General features: G+C 38.5%; 1 protein-coding gene and 1 pseudogene across 1 annotated transcript; one reads left to right on the top strand and one right to left on the bottom strand.

Moving 5' to 3' along the window:
• The window catches only part of Gm20426, a 102,467-nt pseudogene that overhangs the window by 29,213 nt on the left and 51,581 nt on the right, over positions 1-21,673 (bottom strand).
• Vmn1r52 (vomeronasal 1 receptor 52) lies at positions 19,133-20,062 on the top strand. The gene has a single exon (NM_053222.1). It carries the CDS (start codon positions 19,133-19,135, stop codon positions 20,060-20,062), a length of 930 nt encoding a protein of 309 aa, NP_444452.1.

The raw sequence follows: 21,673 nt of genomic DNA on the forward strand, positions 1-21,673 counted from the left end.
CACAGCAGACAGACCCATACATATGACGTTTACACATGTAGTGACTGGAAACAAAACTAAATCCAAACACTAGGACTCACAGACTCTGGCTTGGAAAGTAGAAGCAAGATGGGGATGACAGTGGCCTGTGATGAGGTCCTTCCTCCATCACAAATTCCTGCCCTTGACAGGTAACTGACAAATTTTCAAGAGGACCAGAGATGTCTCCCTGGCCACGTATCCAAACACTTCAAGACTTTTCCAATGCCAAAAGCAAGGACAGCACAGACACAGACAGTATAGAAATCCTAACATTCAACACCCAACTTTCAGCATTAGACTCTTTTGATTTCAGGTTCTGAAAATCCTCTGAGGAATTCCAGATGAACCCTCAGATTGTTATGCCCAGTTCAGGGAACCCCAGGAGACCACCATAAATTGCAATGCTGATATAATAAACAGAGAGTTTTTATTATGAGCCTGGACCTGGTGTGCTTCCCGCTACCCAGGTTAGGAAAGCAACCCCGAGTCTAGGGTCACAATATATACATAGGATGATGAATGTATATGTATGAATATAAGATGATGATGCAGCATAAGCTGGGCCTTTCAAGTCCTGGCATTACATGATTGAGTAGGAGAAAAAGAATGCCTTCTCAGTAACATTTGTTCCGACAGGGAGGCAGAATCATGCAGCTAGAGAAAGAGCTTTTCACCTGGAAATAAGTAACTTATTCCATTATCGTTGACCTTTTTATGGCTAGGTCACAGCTGCCTGGGAATACTTAATTACCTCTTTCTAATAGTTCAAGAGTAAGCTTTTATCACTTCACGGATACTAACTCCAGCCTCCTTTAAAGGCAAGCTTCATGTGTACCATGAGAGTGCTATCACAGAAAAGGAAGCACAATATTTGGGCACCAGGTTGGAATCCCTTTTGTCTGCTCTCTTCAAAGGCCAGAGGCATCTGTGCTGGAGGTTGGGCTCAGTTCTGGCTCTGCACAGGGACTGGACCAGAAAGTGCAAGATTTGTTGGGGTAGATTACCTCTGTCTCTTCAGTCAGATCCACAACACTCAAATACAATTCGTGGATGTTTGCACATTCCTGTAATTCAAGTAAGGAAAGCATTACTGCCTCACTAGTCTGACTGAAATAGTGCCCCTCAAGTCCAATGAAAGACCCTGTAGATAGATAATAATACAAACAGAAACAGAAACAAATAGAAATAATGATTCCCCAAGTTCTGTCTAAAGTTTGGCTGTGGGTCTCTGTACCTGTTTCCAGTAGTTGCTGGATGATGCTTCTCTGATGACAACTATACTAGCTTTCTGTCTGAAAGTTTAGCACAATATCATTAGTAGTGTCAGCCATGGGCATGGGTATCAAGGTGAACCACTCATTGTTCCACCATTGCAATGAGCAAATCTTGACTAAGCCTTGGTACACATCTAACCAGGTGGGGGTCATCCAGGGAGAAAGAAGCACACAGTCCTTTGTTACTTGGAAAAGAGAGTTACCACAGTCCAACCCCATCCTGCACCCTGCTGTCCTCTGCTGCAATCAATAAAATAGAAACCAAGAGAATGATACAAAGAATCAAGGAAACAAAGAAAAAAATGAACAAGGTAGACAAACCCTTATCCAAACTAACTAAAAGGCAAAGATGAATATCCAAATTAACAAAAACAGGATGAGAAAGTAGGGGCATGACAAACAAAATAAGGAAGTCAAAAGAATCATTTCGTCATATTTCAAAACCTGTACTCTGCAAAATTTAAAAATCTGAAATAAATTGACAGTTTTCTGAATAGATGCCACTAATGAAAGTTAAATGAAGATCAGGTAAACAATTTAAATAGACTTATAACCACTAAGGGAATAGTAGTCATTAAAAGCCCAAGACCAGAAGGTTTTAGCAAAAAATTCTACCAGACTATCAAAGAGCTAATACTAATACTTCTCAAATTATTCCACAAAATAAAAGAACAAAAGAAACACTGCCAAATACATTTTATGAGGTTACAGTCACCTTGATACCCAAACCATAAGAAGGCTCAACAAAGAAAGAAAAATAAAGACAAATTACTCTCATGAATATTAATTGAAAAATTCTCAATACACCATACCAAATTCAGGAACACATCAAAATGATTATCCACTATGATCAAGTCAACATCGTCCCAGACATGCAGAGAAGGTTCAACATAAAGCCATGCAGTGGAAAAAAGATAGCATTTTCAACAAATGGTACTGGCACAACTGGCGGTTATTATGTAGAAGAATGTGAATTGATCCATTCTTATCTCCTTGTACAAAGCTCAAGTCTAAGTGGATCAAAGAACTCCACATAAAACCAGAGACACTGAAATTTATAGAGGAGAAAGTGGGGAAAACCTTCGAAGATATGGGCACAGGGCCAAAATTCCTAAACAGAACAGCAATGGCCTGTGCTATAAGATCAAGAATCAACAAATGGGACCTCATAAAATTGCAAAGCTTCTGTAGGGCAAAAGATACTGTCAATAAGACAAAAAGGCCACCAATAGATTGGGAAAGAATTTTTACCAATTCTAAATCTGATAGGGGACTAATATCCAATATATACAAAGAGCTCAAGAAGCTGAACTCAAGAAATTCAAATAACCATTAAAAATGGAGTACAGAGCTAAACAAAGAATTCTCAACCAAGGAATACAGAAGGATAGCACTTGAAAAAATGTTCAACATCCTTAATCATCAGGGAAATGCAAATCAAAACAACCCTGAGATTCCACCTCACACCAGTCAGAATGACAGCGGATGCTGGCAAGGATATGGAGAAAGAGGAATCCTCCATTGCTGGTGGGATTGCAAGCCTGTACAACCACTCTGGAAATCAGTCTGGCGGCTCCTCAGAAAACTGGACATTGTACTACCGGTAGATCCAACAATACCTCTCCTGGGCATATACCCAGATGTTCCAACTGGTGATGAGGATACATGCTCCACTATTTATAATAGCCAGAAACTGGAAAGAACCCAGCTGTATCTCAACAGAGGAATGGATACAGAAAATGTGGTACATTTACACAATGGAGTACTACTCAGCTATTAAAAACAATGAATTTATGAAATTCTTGGGCATATGGATGTATCTGGAGGATATCATCCTGAGTGAGGTAACCCAATCACAAAAGAAGTCACTTGATATGCACTCACTGATAAGTGGATATTATCCCAGAAACCTAGAATACTCAAGATACAACTCCAAAACACAAGAAAATCAAGAAGGAAGACCAACTCGTGGATACTTCATTCCTCCCTAGAATAGGGAATAAAATATCCATGGAAGGAGTTGCAGAGACAACATTTGGAGCTAAAACGAAAGGATGGACCATCCAGAGACTGCCCCACCCAGGGTTCCACCCCATAATTAGCCACCAAACACAGACACTATTGCATGCGCCAGCAAAATTTTGCTGAAAGGACCCTAATATAGCTATCTCTTGTGAGGCTATGCCAGTGCCTGGCAAATACATAAGTGGATGCTCATAGTCATCTATAGGATGGAACACAGGGCCCCCAATGGAGGAGTTAGAGAAAGTACCCAAGAGCTGAAGGGGTCTGCAACCCTATAGGTGGAAAAACAATATGAACTAATCAGTACAGCCAGAACTTGTGCCTCTAGCTGCATATGTAGCAGAAGATAGCCTAGTTGGACACCATTGGGAAGAGAGGCCCCTTGGTCTAGCAAACTTTATATGCCCCAGTACAGGGGAAAGCCAGGGCCAAAAAGTGAGAGTGATTGGTTAGGGGAGCATGGCGGGGGGGGGGGGGATATAGGAAACTTTTGGGATAGCATTTGAAATGTAAATGAAGAAAATATCTAATTAAAAAATAAACCACTAAAAAAAAGAAAAGAAATCTGTGAACGTAATTTATCATATAAATAAACTGAAAGAAAAGGACCATGATCATCTTATTATATGCTGAAAAATTTTTTGACAAAATCCAACACTCTTTATGATAAAAAGTCTTGTGAAGATCAGGGATGCAAGTTACATACCTAAACATAATAACCATAAGATACACAAAACCAATAGCCAACAACAAATTAAATGGAGAGAAAATTAAAGCAATTCTACTACAATTTGGAACAAGAAAAGGCTGTTTACTCTCTTCATGGCTATTCAATACAGTCTTTGAAGTTCTGGCTAGAGCAGTAATACAGCTAAAGGAGATCGAGGAGATACAACTTGAAAAAGAAGAATGTGAAGTATCATTATTTGCAAATGATGTGATAGTATATACATGACCCCAAAACTTTGACAAGGGAACTCCTATAGCTGAAAAACACTTTCAGCAAAGTGTCTGGATACAAGATTAACACACACATTAAAAAAATCAGTAGTCCTCCTACATGCAATTGATCAACAGGTTGAGAAAGAAATCAGAGAAACAACACCCTTCACAATAGCCACAAATAGTATAAAATATCTTGGGGAAATTATAACCAAGCAAGTGAAAGACCTGTATGACAATAATTTAACATCATTGGAGAAAGAAATTGAATCAGATATCAAAAGATGGAAAGATCTTCCGTGGAAATGGATCAGTAGGATTAACACAGAAAAATGGCCATTCTAATAAAAAGCAATCTACACAGTCATGACATTACCCATAAAAATTCCAACACAACACTTGAAAGACCTTGAAAGTACAATACTAAACTTCATGTGGAAAAAAAAAACCCAGATAGCTAAAACAATCCTCTCTATAAAAAGAACTTCTAGAAAGGTAGGACCCAGTAAACCAAATACCTATTAAAAATGGGGTACTAGGCTAAACAGAGAATTTTCAACTGAGAAAACTCAAAAACCTCAGAAACACCTAAACTAAGGATGTTGAACATTCTTTAACTGGTTTCCTTGAACTCTGCAGTGCAGAGCAAGCTAACTCTGTCATCCTGCAGGAGACATTCCTACAGCTGACTCTAACAAAAGAGAGCTCTGGTTTTTCTTGGTAACTTCTTCCTGCTTGACTATATCATTTCCCAGATCTGTCCATTAATCTGTTTCCTCTTCAGACTCTGACATGGGACATTCTTGTCCAAACCATTGTAACATTTTTTGTGTGATTTATTTCTAAATACACAGAGTGTCAGGTATTTGTGAATAGACCTGTATATTCATTGTAAAAAGGGGTGGGGGTCGGATTCATACCACAAGAGGTTTTCTTAGGACACTCACAGGGCAGTCTACCTTAACTTGTCTGATTGAGGGGGTGTGTCTTAAATGGCATTGCTGAGTGTGGACAGCTTCTGTCCCTGACTTCTGATGCCATGCTTTGCTGGGATGGTGTGAATAGAAAAGACTCGGATGGGAGAGGATACACCAGAAGGGGTTCATCTTCACCAGACTGCTCCCTATGAAATGACCAGTCTAGAAGTTATTGTTTACATTTCTTCCCTTCATAGATCATTTAAGATGTTTATGCCACATACGTTTTATTTGTATATCTGATTTACAAAAGTGTGGTGCAGTATTAGCAGATAGCAAGATGACAACAGAGATGTCTGTGTCTCTCCTGGCCAGGTGGCACTAGTGATGGCAAGATGGCATGCCCCCTTCTCAGTTAGTCTTCTGGATCAAGGAGGCATCTGTGATATTCATCTCCAGAAGAGCAACATTATCCTGTGGTTTAAATGCCTCATCCCCTAAAGTCATCATTTTATAAGATTGTTACCATTTTTTTTAATTCAGGGATTTCAAATTATCATGAAGATAATAGTTACTCTAAGGTCATAGAAATGTATTGTTCACAGAGTTTTGCAATGAAGGTTTAAAAGTTTGCTGCTGCTGCTCCCTTTTTCCTCCTCCTCCTCCTCCTCCTCCTCCTCCTCCTCCTCCTCCTCCTCCTCCTCCTGCCAATTTGTTTTGTTTTGTTTCTGACTTTTGCTGAAATTGAGATCAAGGTAATCAAACCCATTATATAAAGAACATGGTAATCCAATGAGAACCACTCGGTTAAATTTACATAAAGCTCTACTAGTACACAGAACTTACAACCTTTTAATCTTGTAAATATTTCATTTTTCCTAAGGATGTTATCCTGACTTGTTTTAGGAAATCTTCATTTGGTTTTCTAAGATTTATTTCCTTATTTTGGTATGTTAGGTTTCTTTCGTCCTGTATCTGTTTATTTGTACCACGTGCCTATTGTCTGAGGACCTCAGATGTTTTGTATCCTATGTTCCTGCAGTTAGAGACAGTTTTGAGATGTCATGGCAGTGACATCTGCTCTCTGTAAGAGCAGCAAGTTCTCTTAAACAACAAGCATGTCATTTTAAAAGTTTTAAATTGATTATCTACCTTAGCTTTGAGGTATTTTGTCATTGTGTTTATAATGGGGTTGGGTGTGTATGCCACAGTACACATCTCAAGGTCAGAGGATACTCTTTGACTGAAGCTCACCACAGACCTCCTGCTTTGAGCACTTAGCTGGTGCCTCAGCAACAAGAGGAGCAACACATCTCAGTCCATCTCTTCACAAATGTTCATTAAAAGATAAGGTTTGGGAAAAACCTGAAAATCAAGTAGAGACAGCAGGACAGGGTAGAGTACATTGTCCAAAAATTTCCTCAAATAAAATGAGATTCAGGTTTTTTATTATAAAAAATTACACACAGTACATGGGAGAACACAGCAAAAGGCCAAACAGGCAACCAGCTCTTCCCAGGACACCCTGTTTCTGGCTTTATTGAATCATGGAAGGGAACTTGTCACAGTTCATTGTGACTGAGTCATTAGTGTCCTAACAACCTCGCCATTTCTGGATGCTCTGTGACAGTTCGTACCAGGCTGTCAGAGCCTCAAGTACTGACTCCACCAATTTTTTTGCCCAGGACCAGAGGTTTTTTGTGCAGAATTCTATCATATATGTAAAAAAAGAACTAATAACAAAACTCTTCAAACTATTCCGCCAAATAAAAACAGAAGGTACACTACACAATTCATTCTGTGAAGCCACAATTATGCTTATACCTACACCACACAAAGACCAAACAAAGAAAGAGAACTTCAGACCAATCTCCCTTATAAACATTGATTCAAAAATACTCAATAACATTCTTCCCAACCTAATCCAAGAACACATCAAAACAATCATTCACCACGATCAAGTAGGCTTCATCTCAGGGATGAAGGGATGATGCAATATATGGAAATTCATCAACATAATCCACTACATAAACAAACACAAAGGAAAAAACCCACATGATCATTTCATTAGATGCTGAAAACCATTTAACAATTTCAGCATCTCTTCATATTAAAACTCTTGGAAAGATCAGGAATTCAAAGCCCATACCTAAACATAATAAAAGCAATATACAGCAAAAACAGTAGCCAACATCAAACTAAATGTAGAGAAACTTGAAGCAACCCCACTAAAATCAGGGACTAGATAAAGCTGCCCACGCTCTCCCTATCTATTTAACATAGTACTTGAAGTTCTATCTAGGTAAATTAAACAACAAAAGGAGGTCAAAGGGATAAAAATTGGAAATGAAGAAGTCAAAGTACAACTATTTGCAGATGATATGATAGTATACTTAAATGACCCCAAAAAACTCCATTAAAGAACTCCTAAACCTGATAAACTTCAGAAAAGTGGCTGGATACAAAATTAACTCAAACAAATCAGTAGCCTTCCTATACTCAAAGGATAAACAGGTTGAGAAAGAAATTAGGGAAAGGACACCATTCACAATAGTCACTAACAATATTAGATACCTTGGTGTGACTCTAGCCAAGTAAGTGAAAGATCTGTATGACAAGATCTTCAAGTCTTTGAAGAAAGAATTCGAAGATCTCAGAAGATGGAAAGACCTCCTATGCTCATGGACTGGCAGGATTAATATAGTAAAAATGGGCATCTTGCTGCAAGCAATCTACAGATTCAGTGCAATCCTCATCAATATTCAAAAAAAATTCTTCATAGAGATAGAAAGAGCAATTTGCAAATTCATTTGGAATACAAAAAAGAAAAAAACAGGATACTGAAAACTATTCTCAACAAGGAAAGAACTGGAGGAATCACCATCACGGACCTCAAGCTATATTACAGAGCAATAGTGATAAAAAATGCATGATATTGGTACAGAGACAGGACGGAAGATGAATGGATTAGAATGAAGGCCCAGAAATGAACCCACACACCTATGGCCACTTGATCTTTGAGCTAAAACTATCCAATGGAAAAAGACAGCATTTTTAACAAATGGTTCTGGTTCATTTGACAGTCAGTATGTAGACAAAAAACAATCTGAACCATTCTTATCTCCTTGTACAAATTTCAAGTCCAAGTGGATCAAGGACCTCCACATAAAATCAGATATACTGATTTTCTATATGGGGTCTTTCTTAGGCGGGTCTTACAAGAGAGTGCAAGAGCCACAGAAGCAACAGAGCTTGGACAGGGTCCATTTGGGCCTTCATCCTCAGTCAGGAGGTATAGCTGATCCTCAAATCTCGGAGTACTTTCCCCACCAGAAGAGAGCTTGCCTACAGGGAGTGCTTAGACCCCCAGGACTCATGTGTGATCTCCATTTTCTATCCAGTGTCTCTCTGAGGCACGTCACCGCAGGAAAGCCAGCGAGCAGGCCACACAAGCAACAGTTTCTTGCACAGGGTACCTTCAGGCCTTCATCCTCAGCCAGGAGGCAGAGCTGATACTCAGACTTCTGTGCTCCTTTACTGTCAGGGGAGAATTTGCCTCCAGTGAGTGCTCTGACCACTGACAGAGGCTAACAGACTCACAGAAGGAGAAAGCTCCACCAAGAGACAGCTAGAACATCTAACACCAGAGATTACCAAACAAAGGCAAACATCTTACCAACTGAAACCAAGACCACTCGGCATCATCATAACCAGGTACTCCCACCACAGCAAGTCCTGGATAGCCCAACATGCAGGAAAAGCAAGATTCAGGTTTCAAATCATATCTCATGCTGCTGGTAAAGGATTTTAAGAAGGACATGAATAACGACCTTAAAGAAACACAGGAGAACACAGATTAACAGGTAAAAGTCCTGTTAAAAAGGAAACACAAAAATATCTTAAAGAAGTACAGGAAAACACAATCAAAGAGATGAAGGAATTGAAAAAAAATCCAAAATCTAAAAATGGAAGTAGAAACAATAATGAAAAACCAAAAGGAGACAACTCTGGAGACTGAAATCCTAGGAAAGTAATCAGGAAACATAGATGCAATCATCACCAACAGAATACAAGAGATAGAAGAGAGAAACTTGGGTGCAGAAGATTCCATAGAATACATGCATAAAACAATCAAGGAAAATGAAAAATGCAAAAAGATCCTAAATCAAAACATCCAGGAAATCCAGGATGCAAAGAGAAGAACAAACCTATGAATAATAAGTGTAGATAAGACTGAAGATTTTCAACTTAAAGGGCCAGTAAATATTTTCAACACAATTATAGAAGAAAACTTCCCAAACCTAAAAAAAGAGATGCCCATGAACATACAAGAAGCCTACAGAGCTCCAAATAGACAGGAATAGAAAAGAAATTCCTCCTGACACATAATAATCAGAACAACAAATGCACTAAATAAAGATAGAATATTAAAAGCAGTAAGGGAAAAAGGTCAAGTAACATATAAAGGCAGACCTATTAGAATTACATCAGATTTCTCACCAGAGACGATGAAAGCCAGAAGATCCTGGACAGATGGTATACAGACACTAAGAGAACACAAATGCTAGCCCAGGCTACTATACCCAGCAAAACTCTCAATTACCATAGATTAAGAAAACAAAGTATTCCATGACAAAACCAAATTCACAAAATATCTTTCTACAAATCCAGCACTTCAAAAGATAATAAAAGGAACACTCCAACACAAGGAGGGAAACTACACCCTTGAAAAAGCAAGAAACCTAAAACCTAAAAGAAGATAACCACAAGAACAGAATCCCGACTCTAACAACAAAAATAACAGAAAGCAACAATTATTTTAATTAATATCTCATGATATCAATGGACTCAATTCCTCAATTAAAAAAAAACATAGACTAACAGACTGGCTACATAAAAAATAACCAACATTCTGTGCATACAGCAATCCAACCTCAGTGAAAAAGTTATGCACTATTTAAGTGTAAAAGGCTGGAAAACGAATTTGCAAGCAAATGAGACCATGAAACAGGAAGAAGTAGCCGTTGTAATATTGAATAAAATCAACTTTCAAGCCAAAGTTATCAAAAGAGACAAAGGTAAGATCAAAGGTAAATTCTACCAAGATGAACTCTCAATTCTGAATATCTACGTTCCAAATGCAAGGGCATCCACATTCCTTAAAGAAACTTTAGTAAAGCTCAAAGCACACATTGCATCACCCACAATATTAATGGAAGACTTCAACACCCTACTCTCACCAATGGACAGATCCTGGAAACAGAAACAAAACAGAGACACATCGAAGAAAACAGAAGTTATAAACCAAATGGATTTAATAGATATCTATAGAACATTTTATCCTAAAACAAAACGATACACTTTCTTCTCAGCACCTCATGGTACCTTCTCCAAAACTGACCATATAATTGTCCCCTATCTGATTTAGGATAGATAAAGATCCTTTCCCAATCTGTTGGTGGCTTTTTTGTCACATATTCATTTCCTTAACTTAAAATTTTTCAAAATTAATTTAGAATGCACATTTACCCTAATTGGGATCCAGATCAAGGGGAGGCTCCAAGGCCTGATACCATTACTGATAGTATGGTATGCATACACAGAGCAGCCTAGGATGGCTGCACTTTGAGAGGCCCAACAAGCAGCTGAAAGAGTCAGATGCATACTTTTAAATTATTTTTCATGATTTTGAAATTTTTTCATTTTTGAGGTTCACTAATGTTTTCTTTGCATGTATGTCTGTGTGAAGGTGTTGTATGCCTTGTTACAGACACTTGTGGGCTGACACATGAGAGCTGAGAATTGGACCCAGGTCCATGGGAAGAAAAAGTAATGCTCTTAACTGGTGAACAATCCTTGCAGCCAGACAATGCACTAATTTCCTTATGAAGGCACTTAGTGCTATGAACTTTACCCTTACCATTGCTTACAATGTATCCCTTAAGTTTGTGTATGTTGTGCATTCATTTTCATTGAATTATAAAAAGTCTTTCTTTCTTAATTTCCTCATTGACCCTGTAGTCATTCAGCAGAGAATTGTTCAGGTTATACAAGTTTTAGGCTTTCTGTTATTTTTGTTGCTGTTGAATCAAGTGGAAATTTCTGATTTCTTTGAAGACTTAGTTGTGTCAAGTCATGTTTTTCTGTAAATTTTCTAATGAGAGGATGCTGCTGAAGCAGACACATCCGAGAATGTTTTGCTGAACACCTGGTGTTTATCTGGAAGCAGCCTGGAAAAGGGACATGTGATGTTTTGCTAGAGCATACACTTGGTAGAATATGTGGTGTTTTGAAATGGCATACAAACATACACACACACACACACACACACACACACACACACACACCCCAACAGCCAGTAGATAATTCTTTGTGGTATTGGTTTGCCTTGCCACACTTTACTGCTCATTGTTTGCCATGTCGTCATAGAGAGAAATACACACACACACACACACACACACACACACACACACACACTAACAGCCAGTAGATAATTCTCTGTGGTATTGGTTTGCCTTGCCACACTTTACTGCTCATTGTTTGCCATGTCTTCATAGAGAGAAATGCACCAAAGAGCTTCTTGTGGTGTTATCATGGCTCCTTCCACGTCACAGGTATCAGGACAATTGGCAGCTCCTCAAGATTTCTTCTGGATTGAACTACCATCGCTGATTCATGAATGGTGTTTGCAAGTAGACAGAGCTACTGCAGTTAATTTCTGTGAAATGAAAAGCTGATATCCTGACAATGCAGATTGGGTTCTCTACAAAGAATTATTTCCACATCCTCATTCACCATATTAACTTTTCCTGTCCACTACCTCTGGTGGGTGGTGAACTAGAGGGGATCTTAAACATTTATTTTTTTAATGTTTTAAATTTTTATATATTTTTTATTGTTTTGGTTTTTTAAGGCAGGGTTTCTCTGTGTAGTCCTGGCTGTCCTGTAACTCACTTTGTGGAACAGGCTGGCCTCGGACTCAGAAATCTGCATACCTCTGCCTCCCAAGTAGGATAAAACATTTAAGTGCCCTTATTAAAAGTAGCTTTTGAAAACTCAAAACCTATAATTCAAGTCCAGTTTTAAGCCATGGTGGTATAAGATACAGGGGGGAGGTCATTTTTTTTATATTTGTTGAGATTTGTTTTGTGACCGAGTGAGTACATGGTCAATTTTTTATTAATTATTTTATCTATTTACATTTCAAATGCTATCACCCTTCGTGTTCCCCCTGACAATCCCCATCCCACTTTCTCTCATCCCTGCTTCTATGAGGGTGCTATACCACTCACCCACCCCATCCTCCCTTACCGCCCTAGCATTTACTATCTGGACTTTGAGGAGGTCAGAACGATGAAACTGAGGAGACAGAACTAGTGTTGTGACAGAAAGAGAATAACTTAAATGGCTCATGTAAGTGATGAGCCAGTTGGGAAAGAAGCTCAAGCTTAAGGCATAGGCATTTATTCATAATTACTTAAATCTCAGATTCATTATTCAGGAACTGATGTACAGGTGGGAAAGCCTGTGGTTATACATCATTGTGATATTCCTAGGATCATCCCAAGAGGTTCCAAATATATTACATGTGTACAGAAAATTATTGTACCATCTCTTTACTTTGGAAAATTACACTCATTTCTTTCTGTTTATTGAGACTGGGACTCTAGTAGTGTTTGCATGCTATAGAAACACTTCACATTAAGTGGGACTAATTCAATAAATCTTTTTACTCATGATATTATTGCTATGAAAATTGTATACTTATACATATGAGTATGTAGAATATTTAGTCTACTAATCTGACAAAACGATTAACTCTGCTTCGTACATTATAGAATTTTTATTATAGTAAATTGTCTGCTAAAAATATTTTCCTCAATTCTAACCACAGGTCTGTGTTCTGAAAAACAAATTCTTGACTATGAATTTAATATTTTTCTTATCTTTAACACTTTATGGTCTAAATAAATATAAAAGTATTTTTATCTTACAGCTTTTATTTTTAAGTAATAATATTTTAACGCAATTTCACTGGAAAATATTAAAATTGTTATGGCCTCATGTGTGCCAGAGCAGAGCTTTGCAGAGTTGGTTCTCTCTCTCCCTTTACATAGGTTGTAAGGAGGGACTCAAGGTCAAGCTTTCATACCCACTGACACGTTTGTCAGTCCTTTAAGTGCATGTTGTCTAGACTCATTGTGATCCTCCTGTCTGTGCCTCTTAACAATACCCACTAGTGCACACCAACACAAGCACCCTTATTGGCTACATCCCTGCTTCATATTTATGATGCTACAGTGGAGGTTAATGTGAGTGCTCCATGAGAGACATTCTGCCAGCAAACAGTGTGACAAACTTCCTAGTATGAATTTTAGACTCAGGACCTTGTAGTCTGGAGAAGTAGTATGGCTCACCTGAAAGAGATGATGTCAGAATCCTAAGGTGTTCACCTTTCTTGGTACTTTGGATGCTTTTCCTTACATTGGAACCATATGATGGAATGGGTCTGAAGGTTTTGTATCTGTAGTTCTACTTGAATCCACAGCCACTCATCATGAATTTTCATGCTAAAAGAGAGAAAATATTAGGATCTGGTTGTTCTAATATTTGATAAGAAACAGGAGATAGCTGCTATGGAAACATGGTGAAGGTGACAGAAGCATAAGAGAATTCAAGGAATGAATGTCCATTAAAGCTCTGCAGAGGATTGCCCAGATGTTTCTTCACTTTTGCTTTTTGTCCCCATTTCTGCCTTTTCTATTTTAGACATGGACAGGGCAGGTCAGTCATTAAAACATCTACCTTACCTCTACTAGTCCACATGTCTAAATACTGCATGATGATGAAGTGGCTGACACTTCACAGACACCAACCATCATGTGCCCCACAGACTCTACACACATATGTGTTCTATACATGTTTAGTGAATAGATGTCATCTCATGTCACTTGTGGTTGTCCCAAACATGGCACATGCCTGTACTTACACTCTAGAGAAAGTGACTGGAACTCAGCCTTAGAGTGCTCAAAGTCATACTCTATGAAGATGGCAGATGGTAGCAAAATTTGAGGAAGGTTGGTTTTAGAGAACACAGTTCTTAAAACTTGCAATAGAACTTTATTAAGAATATTTGTTACTAGAGTAAAGAAAAAATAAATGACTCTGTTCATGTCACACCCACAGACTGATTGTCCTCATCAAGGTTGCATTTCTAATTTAACATTATAGTCCATTGTTCAAACTCACTCAAAGCAGCTGTTTGTGTATTTGACTGTGGTACAACTGCAGAGAAATCAAAGACAGGTCCCAGAGATGCTTGTTCAGTGACAGTTGGAAAAGAAGCATGTTATCAAATGCACAGTAGCTATTATGTTATAAGAACATTGATATACAAGTCTGACAGTTGGGCAGAGAGTCTTCTAAGTTTGTAAATCTTTAGGAATGTGGGGGCAGAGGGATGGCTTCTGAGGTTCGGGATGAGCTAAAGTTGAGGTTTTTCAGTCGGGAGGAATGAATTGGGTAGAACTAATATGTTTTGCCAAGGTGATATGATGGTTAAGATTCACAATCAGAGATGTGTCTTGGAGCACAGACCAGCTTGGCCTCAGCTATGTTCCATCTTCCTGTGTCACCATCTCTCTCCAGGGCAACATGAGCTTTCTGCATTCAATCTAATTTCCTTTACAATTTCCTTTACTTCTCTCAAAGCTAAAATCTTGTGACTAGGACTTTGGAATATAAGAAAACACAATCAACACTGCCTTGAAAACAGAGAAGATCAACCCAGGGAAAGGCTGCCTGACAAAACTTGTATAGAGAGGACCCTCAGGTGCACTGGGAAATTATGTGGAGACAAGGAGTCCTGCATCCCATTAGAGAGCCATCACAGTGAAGGAAACTACTCAGAATTAAGTCTAAGGAGTAAAACAAGAAAAGTCAGGTTGTGTATTTTGTTGCAAACTTTCGGATGTGGCAGATGTGGCAAGGGAGCTCAGATAAAGTTTTTGCTCACCCTAACATGATAGCTATTATCGAGGACAGGGTGACATAAAGGTGGGAATGATGCTCCACACTGGGATTTTTATGCTCTTCACCTGGAACTTGTCACCTTAGAAAGACACTAAACTTACAAGCTGTAAGGATGCATTAAAGACTCCCTTCACCTAAGCCTGTGCAGGATCTCCTTGGGCAGAGTTCTCCCCTGCTATGTCCATCTGGGTAAGTGTTTTGCACCAGGGGCAGAATCAGAAGGTAGTCAGGATCCAGGCAGGCTGAAGGAGAAGGAGCTCAGGGGCTGAAGGGAGGTTTACAGCATCTGCAGAGGAAACCTCCGAGCTCTGATGGCCCCTCAGTACAGGGCACTGTGTTTTGCACAGCAACAAGGGTGTTTTCTTTTCCAGATATTTATTTCTCTGATATAAAATCTCTTAATATTCTATTTAGACTTTCCTTCTTTTTTAAAAAAACTAATGATCCACATTAATTTGCTAAGCTTACATACTTAAATATATTATATACTTATTACTTTTTCATTTATTAATAAACATTTTAAAAATTCTAAGCCCACAATTTAATTAAATGTTCCTCATTTTGAATCTATTATTTTCATACATCAACTATTATTGAAAGAAATTGCTTATGAATTTGAGCAACAAAGTAGTCAGAAATAAGTATAAAGAAATCAAGCTATTCTTTCTAAGAGCTGATAGAGGACTATTTTCCACGACAACAGACTGCCTATTAATGATTGTTCAAGGTTATTTTCCCATTTATTTATTTAGTTTCAAATACATTTAAATTAATTAAGAATGTCACTTTTCTCCTGTCTTCCTCTCTGAAATCATTCACATATGCCTCACTCAGAATCACTGCTTTTCTTTATTATTTTTGTATACGTATTATACAAAATATGTATGTGTGCATTTGCACAAATATATAAATGCATTTTTTATTTGAGATTAATATGGTACCAGGGCTGACTGCTTTGAATTAGATAAGCAATAATGGTGCTCATACGTGGGAGATGCTATTTTTTCCTCTCCCAAAAGACTCTAGTAATCTGCAGTCATTGTCTAGGGCAAGTACTTGTGAAAATTTCCCCCTTCCATATTAGCTTGCTGTTGGTGTTGCCATTGTTTCAGTCTTTCTTTTACATTTCTGTTTTATTCATATCTTCCTGGAAATCTGGCTCTTTCAATATTTCTGCTTCATCTTCCTAGATGTTCCCTGAGCCAAACCTGCAGGAGCTGTGATATAAACTTATTTATTGTGGTAGGTTCCCCCACAATTTGCAGATCACTGTGTTGTGTGCAGTTGTACTTTGGGTGATGGTCTCCATCTGCTGTCAAGGGGACCTTCTATGAGGAGGGTGAGTAGCCTTACTTTTCTAAACATCTATGTCCTAGAATGTTCTTAGGAATTCTGCTGGACTTGCAAAGTGATGGTATTAAATTCTTTTCTAAGGTTATTTTCTTTATTGACCCTCAGAGTATGTTTCTAGAATCAGATGTAATTTTCCTCCTGCTGAAGAAATTGGGTTCTACATCCAATCAGCTGTTGGTTACCTCTAAGGTTACGTGCACATATGGCACCTTTATGGCCAGTTTGCCATGCTCCTCTTTGTTGTGGTTCAGAAGTGTTTCAGCCTGAGCGGACTACTGATTCTGCCCCTCCTTGGGCAGCTTGTAGACAAGTTTCTAGTACCATGGAAGGTAGACCACAGCAAGGAGGCTTTCAGGTGAGATTCAATCAAATAACCCATACCCGGTTGTTATAAGTGTGGCATCTCTTGTACCTATAAACTCTGAGAGGCAGCCATGGCTCGATCAGCTGTCTATGCTGTTTTGAGAATCACTGGACTACCATGAGCATCCCTCAGAAGGAGGCTTCCTCTGCTTGCACCAGGGTTTATTATTCTACAGTTCTTGTGGGAGAATTCTCAGTCAAAGTGACACAGCCATTTGTTCCAATTCATTTTGAGAAATCACAGGTTAATAGTGTCAGCCTTTGGTCTGTCGTGCTCTCCTTAGTAGGAGCTGTCATCTCAGGGAGCGGTGATGGTGTGGTTACAGGAGACTGTAAACGCACAGTGAACATGATCCTATGGCCCAGGAATACAAAATGTTTCATTCTGGTAATTTTCTCTCTGTGTCTTACTTCCCAAATAAAATATACCTTCCAATTTCACTTATCTGAAAATGTTTGAATCGCCATGTGTGTGTGTGTGTGTGTGTGTGTGTGTGTGTGTGTGTGTGCTTGTGTATGTTAAATGTGATGTAATTGAGCCTTGTTCCATTTTCTTCTTCATAATTAGTTTTAATATTCCTATCCAATGAAGTCATCTAAAGAAGTTTGGTAAAGGGCTGAATGTGAACCCACAACTTGTCTGGATCCTGACACACAGATGACAGATCCAAAGCTCGTCCCACAAAAGACAATTGCACATTACTGCAAAGGACCCACCAGGGTTCCCACATGATTACTTTTTTCTCAATCCATATTCAGATATTGGGAAATTGTAGTGTCAAGAATCAGCCCTTGCTCAGCTTGTTATAAACTGTTCCCAAGAGCACCATGGCTTTGCCTCCCTAGAACTCTGAGTAATCAATTCACACACATGAATTTTCCACTCTCTGCTATAAAGACAAATATCCATCTTCTTGAAGAAACAGTATTTAGGTTCAATTAGTCCTTTTGCTTGTGTTCTACTCATTGAGTTAAAATGTATTTCAATTTCTTTGACAATAGAAAATGTCTCAATCTTGTTTTGATTTGTGTGCAAGAGTTCTGAATTGACTGTAACTATAATTGTTACCTACTCACTGCTTGCTCAATGAAAAAGAACAACAGGTCTGTCCCTGCCAGGACCTGATGACTGGGGTCTTTCAGAGAGGCTGGTGATTGATTTTCTAGAGATCTTATTGGAACAGAGATATGGAGTTCCAAAGGAGGATTCAAATACTTAGCCTGAAGTGTTGTCAGAACTCTCAGGACATGGATAGTTTCACCATTCTACTGTTTAATAATTTTCATCTCCTCTGTTTCAATTGAATTGTTTTAAAAGAGCTGTGTTAATTTCCCCCAGGCAGAGCATCAGAAATGAAAAGAGAATAATTCCAGTGGCTTACATTTCGATGGAGATCATGATGTCCAGGAAACACGTCCCCATTTGGTGTGTATACTGCATCTTCTTTCACACCTAGAGTCTCTCTGACACTGCCACATGAGTGTCCACATGATTTAGAGGATGTGACAACATCCTGGCCTCAGAGTACATAAATGTATGTGTGTGTGTGTGTGTGTGTGTGTGTGTGTGTGTGTGTGTGTGTGTGTGCAATCTGACTGGTGGTAGAACCTGAAAAAAAGCATGAATTTGGAGTCCACACTTAGACAGCATTTTAGGTGGAATTATGACAAAAATATTTGGTCTGGCAATAAATGAAAAGGTAATGAGAATGCCTAAAAGAAATAACTCTTTGAGTTTTCTAATGCAGGGGCACTATTTCCTCAGAAACATCTCTTTCCATTTTGTGAAATCTTCTCCCTTCAGTTTCACTGAAAATATTCAACTATTACATGAGTGGCAAACAAGATGATACAAATCAAAACCACATTTGGCATTGCCCAGTTAAATGGACATGAGGTAATAAGAAAGGAAATATTTTTATAATGTATGGAATTTTATTGGGGATCAAAACTTATACCTGATAAAGGTTCACAATTGAAAACTTAAGCTATCCAAAGTTGGGGAGGGTTAGAAAATATGTAAGAGTAGGGAAGGATTCTCAGTGGTGTGAGAGAACTGAAATTCTATTCTGTTGAGGATAAAATGTGATGCATCTGTACACTTTCAGGTTAATGTTCCTTTTCTGGATGTAGAAGGCAATATGTAACAAAGGAGTTTCTTGCTTTCTCTTTAGACAGCTACTACGTGCTTCTACCCAGTATAACATGAATAAAGACCATACACTGTACTGTAGTGTTTACATCAGAAATGCCTTCTTCTCTGAGATAGGCATCGGGATCTCAGCCAACAGCTGCCTTCTCCTCTTCCACACCTTCATGTTCATTCGTGGGCACAGGCCCAGACTCACGGACTTGCCCATTGGCTTTGTGGCCCTAATACACCTAGTGATGCTGCTACTTGCAGCATATATAACAGAAGACTTTTTTATGTCTTCAGGAGGATGGGATGACATCACATGTAAACTAGTCATTTTCTTGCACAGGTTTTTCAGGAGCCTCTCTGTTTGTGCCACTTGCCTGTTGAGTGTCTTCCAGGCCATCATCCTCTGCCCTCAAAGCTCTCACTTAGCAAAGCTCAAACAGAATTCCCCACATCAGCTCTCATATTTTTTTATTTTTCTGAGTATCTTCTATACATCTATCAGCAGCCATATTTTAATAGCAGCTATTCCCACACAAAATATCACCTTTGTTAATCTTATATATATCACAAATTCTTGTTCTTTTCTACCCTTGAGTTCATCAATGCAACATACCTTTTCCACACTGTTGGCTTTCAGGAATGTCTTTGTTATTGGTCTCATGGGCCTCTCGACATGCTACATGGCTACTCTCTTGTGCAGGCATAAGACTCGGTCCCAGCGCCTTCAGAACTCAAAACTTTCTCCCAAAGCAACTCCAGAGCAACGAGCCCTCAGGACCATTCTAATGCTTATGAGCTTCTTTCTGCTGATGTCAACATTTGACAGCATCATCTCCTACTCAAGAACTATATTACAGGGAAATCCACTGCCCTTTTGTTTCCAGATTCTTGTCGCTCATAGCTATGCTGCTGTCAGTCCTCTTCTGGTTCTCAGTAATGAAAAACGTATAACTAACCTGTTGATATCCATGTATGAGAAGATAGTACTTTGATTTTCTGTGAGGGTAAGTTTTCTCACAGTGAGCCATCATTTGGCACCAGAGCTATGGCATAATGTGCATGGTTTGAGTTTAAGTGAAAATGTGGACTTGTGTCTTTTCTATTTAACGCATGCGCTTTTTTATAACTGTAGGTATGGAAGGTCTATATTTAAAAAAAAATCAAACACACACTGAATGATTGCAAATGTTTTCCCTTAACTCTCTTCTGAGAAAATCTGAAAGGTGATCAGGCTTGTCACAATCTGAATGACTTACACTTTTCTAAATCTGTGCTGATTAAAGACAATCTCTTCATTGCCCCTTTATGTATTTTTAAATATTAGGTAAACAGCATATATAATGACATGATATGAAACACACACATGTGTGTCCATGCACATATCTATTTTATTCAAGAGTAAAATATATATATATGTGTGAAAATGTTTTTAATAAATTTTCAATATTTCAAGGTACAAAAAAGCTAAGATCTAGGACATTCCAGATATAGGAAAACAATTATTTCCTCTGTCTGCATGAAGTACAATTCAGTATTCAGAATCTAGGAGATTCTGGAGCATGAACTAATGGAAATGAGCTCTGAATCTACTCTGCAAAGGGAAATTTCTGTCACACAAGAGCAGTTATTGTATGAATCTACCTATAGAGGGTAGGACTCAGAGGACCCAACATGAATGAAATGCAGCACTGTGTTCTAGGTATTGAAGAAATTGACATTGTGCAAATTTTTCTGAATGAAGTTGGAGTTTCAATTCAGGACTGGAGTGCTGTAGACATGTGCACACTGATTGGACAATAATGTGAATGTCCTCTCCAACACCACTGTATGGCCATGATGTTCAGAATGGGAAATGTGTGTCTCACATGTATTTTGTCATGATGAAAATGTATTCAGGTACTTTAGCCTTGCTGAAAAAAATGATTGAATATGTAAAGATTCTAAAAGTACCAAATTGCAATTTCTCAACAGTTTCAAATATTATAATAAATTTATCCCTTGCAATGGGTTGACCATCATTCCTGATGTTCTATCTCTTATTGTCTGTTTTCCCCTGAAGGATACAAGCTCTTCATTTAATCAGCCTTTTTAGGGAGGAGCACCTTGCAAGGGTTTCCCATCTGGTGTAGGAATACAGTTCTGACCTTCTTGATGAGGTGTTTTATATGCAGTTCAAACTCCAAGTGAAAATTAAGAAAAAAATAGAATATTACCTAGCATGAAAGCAACTAATCTTAAACAAAGTGTGGGCTATTCTTTTGTATTGTAAAACAATCAATCCAATATAAACATACCCAGTGTTGTATTTTTCCATCAATACTTAGTATCATATGCACTTAATATGTCAGAAGAACAACTTTGTGAAATGTTATGAACTAATACCACCTACATCCTATCACCTAGTGTAGCCTCCCCCAGCCTTGAGCAGTCTGGCTCACAGCTGTTCTGCCACTGTCAGCTAGCCCACCTAGGGTGGAGTTTTCAGACCTAGATAGGTCTATTGTTCTGCCACTTCTGCAGTTTTCTCCAAGATGCTGCTACCCACTCTGAGTCTGAACCTGTCTTCCTGAGGCAATCCTGAATAAGCAAGAGCCTGGCAATGA

Source organism: Mus musculus, chromosome 6, assembly GCF_000001635.26.
Source record: "Mus musculus strain C57BL/6J chromosome 6, GRCm38.p6 C57BL/6J".
NCBI lineage: Eukaryota > Metazoa > Chordata > Mammalia > Rodentia > Muridae > Mus > Mus musculus.

Excerpts from the sequence above, each read along its gene's own strand:
- Vmn1r52 (NM_053222.1), top strand. The coding sequence starts at position 19,133 with ATGAATAAAGACCATACACTGTACTGTAGTGTTTACATCAGAAATGCC.